Source organism: Theobroma cacao, chromosome 9, assembly GCF_000208745.1.
Source record: "Theobroma cacao cultivar B97-61/B2 chromosome 9, Criollo_cocoa_genome_V2, whole genome shotgun sequence".
Taxonomy (NCBI): Eukaryota; Viridiplantae; Streptophyta; class Magnoliopsida; order Malvales; family Malvaceae; genus Theobroma; species Theobroma cacao.
In genome coordinates, this window is record NC_030858.1 from 37,949,721 (window position 1) to 37,953,909 (window position 4,189).

The 4,189-nt window shown below is 39.0% G+C and overlaps 1 protein-coding gene across 1 annotated transcript; it reads left to right on the forward strand.

Annotated features, from left to right (window-relative positions):
• LOC18590971 (probable protein phosphatase 2C 25) lies at nucleotides 1-2,305 on the forward strand. Its single transcript, XM_007016832.2, has 4 exons — nucleotides 1-666; nucleotides 1,016-1,357; nucleotides 1,470-1,649; nucleotides 1,766-2,305. Exons 1-4 carry the CDS (start codon nucleotides 157-159, stop codon nucleotides 1,925-1,927), a joined length of 1,194 nt encoding a protein of 397 aa, XP_007016894.2. The 5' UTR covers nucleotides 1-156; the 3' UTR covers nucleotides 1,928-2,305.

Sequence of the window (4,189 nt, forward strand, 5' to 3'; positions counted from 1 at the left end):
ACGCAAAGCAAAGACCTCCCTCAGCACTTTGCCCTTAATATATATATTCCCTCTGTCTGACGCACAGAAAGAGAAATCAAACAAACAAGAACAAACCCAAAATTCGAACGTTCGAAAACAGCAAAGGAAAAGAAAAAAAACTGATTAAACAACGCGATGTCGTGTTCGGTTGCCGTATGTAACTCCCCGGTGTTTTCTCCGTCGTCGTCTCTGTTCTGTAACAAAACTTCGATCATTTCTCCCTCTCCGGACGCTTTGAATTTGACGTTGACTCACCTCAAACCGTCGTCTTCTCCAGCTTCTCCGTCTCCTTCTTCGCCTTCCTCTCCTTTCAGGCTCCGGCTTCAAAAACCGCCGCCCGGGTCTTTGCTATCTTCGTCTTCTTCTTCTGCTTTGACGTCATCGTCTTCTTCGGGCTCCGGTTCCACTGCAGGACTGGGTCCGAGATCGGTGTCGACGATATTGAAGAGGAAGAGGCCGGCAAGGCTAGATATACCGGTGGCGACGACGGCGATGTGTTTTGGTGTTCCAACGACGCCATGTGAAGTGACGAGAGAGGTGGAGAGAGAAGGAGATGGGTATACTGTTTTTTGTAAACGAGGGAGGAGAGAGGCTATGGAGGATAGGTTCTCTGCTTCTGTTAAACTCCAAGGAGATTCCAAACAGGTATTTTTATGGTTTCTGGATTCTTTTTTGGTTGAATTTAATGAATTTAGAATTTTAGAACTCGGAAATTTCGCATAAAAGTTCTGCCTTAGGATGGATATGTTAGAATTATAGCGAAAGGAGCTGTCTTTTTACAAAGAGGAGGGGGTGGGGGTGGAGAATAGTTTCTTAAAAGGAAAAAGGAATAATTTTGTCATCTTTGTTATTTCTGCTCAATTAGTATTTATGTTCCATGAGTGTAAAAAGATGTTGAAACAATTAAGAAGTGGAAAAGATAGATAATATCAGTTCGATTTTGGATGAATTTTAAGTTGGTGGGACTTATATGGTTTTTTGTGATTAATTGCAGGCATTTTTTGGTGTTTTTGATGGACATGGAGGTGCTAAAGCTGCAGAGTTTGCAGCCCAGAAACTGGAGAAGAACATCATAGATGAATTTGTTAGAAGAAGAGACAACACTAAGGAAGAGGAAGCTGTTAAAGAAGGTTACTTGAAAACAGATGCTGAGTTTCTTAAGGAAGATGTTACCGGTGGCACATGTTGTGTGACAGCTTTGATCCGTAATGGAAACCTTGTTGTGTCAAATGCTGGTGATTGTCGCGCTGTTATGAGCAGAGGTGGTGTCGCTGAAGCTCTCACATCTGACCACCGACCTTCAAGGGAGGATGAAAAGAACAGAATTGAGACTTTGGTAAGCAGTTTCTCGATAAATCAATGACCTTTGCCTTTGTTCACAGTTTTCATTCATGATGTGAGCTTGATCTGAACTGTGGCTGATGCATTCTGTGAAATTTGTTTTTCAGGGTGGCTATGTGGACTTATGCCGCGGTGTTTGGAGAATTCAGGGTTGCCTGGCTGTCTCCAGAGGGATTGGAGATCAGCACCTTAAACAGTGGGTAATAGCTGAGCCAGAGACAAAGATTATTACTATCAAACCTGACTGCGAGTTCTTAATATTAGCCTCTGATGGCTTATGGGATAAGGTTGGTTTTCGAAGTTGTTTTTCATTGGAAGTACTTCAAATCTTCACTATCTTTCTACAATAGATGGTTTTTCATATTAATCTAATTAGATTCTTTCTTTCTTTTCCCTTTTTCAGGTTAGCAATCAGGAAGCAGTTGACATAGCTCGGCCTTCATGTGTAGGCATCAATAAGCAAAATCCATTGTTCGCCTGTAAAAAACTTGTTGACCTTTCAGTTTCACGAGGCTCATCTGATGATATTAGCGTGATTCTGATTCAGCTGGGGCGCTATATATGATTTGTCTAATTTCTAACAAGTAGGCAACCAATTAACTTGTAGGATTGACTCTGCCCAGTAGTTTCCCAATCCGAGTGGAGAGGACAGTATCGCAATACAAGAATCATTCATTTAGAGCTAGTTGTTGGAGGTGTTTCGAGACTCAGATGCGAGAGCAGTAGAGGTGGAGGTTGGTTTATTTTGGTGAGGAGCAGGATTTAGTCTTTGTTTGACCATTCTTCTTAGGAATTACCCACGGCTGAAGAAGAAGATCACAGAGAGACTCAGTTTGTAAACTTGTTTATATATTTGACATTCATTGACCTTTAGAGTTGTATATCTGGATATTCTTTATAGAAACAATTTTCCAATAACATTCTTTTCAACTTTGCCTATTCATTTTTGTACATATTGTTTTGAGCTGCCTTGCAGCTTACCATACAGATTGATCATTTCTATGAACTGTTCATGATTTATGAACTAGTGAAAACCGAAATGCCTTCTTCTGGCAAACTGAAGATTGTGGACCTGTTATTCTTGCAATCTCCTCTGTTTGCCCCTTCTATCTCACCTATGACGATCAGGAATTCAAGCATTTCAAAGAGTTGCATGAATTTCTGAATGTTCAATTCATGGATAGGTTATAACCATCTCAGCTCTTTCTGATATGGAGCAGAGACCATCATACCATTTTAAGCCAGGGGAACACGCATACTGATATTGGATAAAGGATCACTCCTATTTCACAGATTCTGTGGAGCTGTCAATGCTCTGTTCTTATGTTAGGTTGCAAGAACACTCTGTTCTTGCTCTGCTATTTTTGGACCATGAGTATCACGTCGATTAGGAAAAAGATGGATCCTTGGTTCACAAGCGTGGATAGTAGCTAATGATTCCGTGATAAAATAATTTTTGAGTCGATTCGGACTCAATTTTGATATAAAAGAGACGAGGTGGCTAGACCTACAACGAGAGCATCGCGAATTTGAGTGCGGGAGTATTACATATCTCAATAGATTAACTTTTTAGGAAAAAAATTATAATCTCGTGATATATGCATATTGACTCAGATAGTCATCAAAAGATTCAGACCAAGTATACCTTCAAAATTCTAGAACATGGTATGCTTTCGAAAAGATTAATCACTAACTATATTGAATCAAACCAAAGATACTCAAGCATGAACTTGAACTTGACACCATCGTTGACCCCAAAAACAACTTTAGAAATGGAAAATCATTTGATTTGTGGGGTTGAGGCTCTCGAGATAATGATGGTTGACCACATGGACGGTGTCAACCATCACCTTCTTCACCTTCTAGTAATGTTTTTGATGCGGTGGGTACATGTTTTAGAACCGCAATCATGAAGAAGCCCGTACGCATTGACCAAATCTTCAATAAGAAAAAGAAAAAAAAATTCCTGATGCCAGAAAGAATTGCACCACTTAACTCAGTTGGCATTGGAGAAAGAATCAAATCTTCCGTGGTAGTGATCAGCTGTCTAATTAGGACCCCTTTTCGATAACAACTTGACCCACACAAAGTAGCGCATGAAGAAAGACCAAAACGTTCTGCCAAATTGCTTTTGTTTTTATTATACCACCCCCATACACATGTTCCTAGAAATACCGCAGTCTTTCTTCGAAAGAGCAACTTGGGAGGTGGAGGTGGAGGTGGAGGTGGAGGTGGAGGGGGAAGGGGGGTGTTTGTTGGCTTGCTTCGTGGATTCATGTTATGTGTTTTAAGTGTTCAAAATGTCTGTCTGTCTTAAAACCAAAACACGTGCAATGTCTATGACATGTTCCGCTACATTTCTCTTCTTGTCTATAAACATGAAGTTCCTCTTTTCTTTTGGGGAGATAAGGAGGAATTTTAATCCATGTTCATGATGGAGCAAATGAAAATCTTACAGATTTTCAAGATGAAAGGGATATATAATAAAATGAAGATTTGAATTTAATTCTTTAAATAAAAAAAATTCAAGTATTGAATTTCGATTAATTTTTCAATAACTATTAAATTTTGATACAATCACAAGTTAAACATCAATGAGTAGCATAAATTATCCTACAATTTAATCTTTGATACAATTTCAAAGATTCGAACTTAATTCTTTAAATTAAAAAAAATATTTGGATGTTGAATTTTGGTTCATTATCCGGCAGTTAATCTTACTGTTAAACTTTGACACAATCACAAGCTAAAAGCAGAGGCATGTGAACATCAGTGAGTAGCATAAATTAACCGTACTTTGGATACCTAAAAGTTTAATCCTTTTCAT

Coding starts and splice junctions, on each gene's coding strand:
- LOC18590971 (XM_007016832.2), top strand. CDS start 157: ATGTCGTGTTCGGTTGCCGTATGTAACTCCCCGGTGTTTTCTCCGTCG. Junction 667..1,015: donor TCCAAGGAGATTCCAAACAG/GTATTTTTATGG, acceptor GATTAATTGCAG/GCATTTTTTGGTGTTTTTGA. Junction 1,650..1,765: donor CTGATGGCTTATGGGATAAG/GTTGGTTTTCGA, acceptor TCCCTTTTTCAG/GTTAGCAATCAGGAAGCAGT.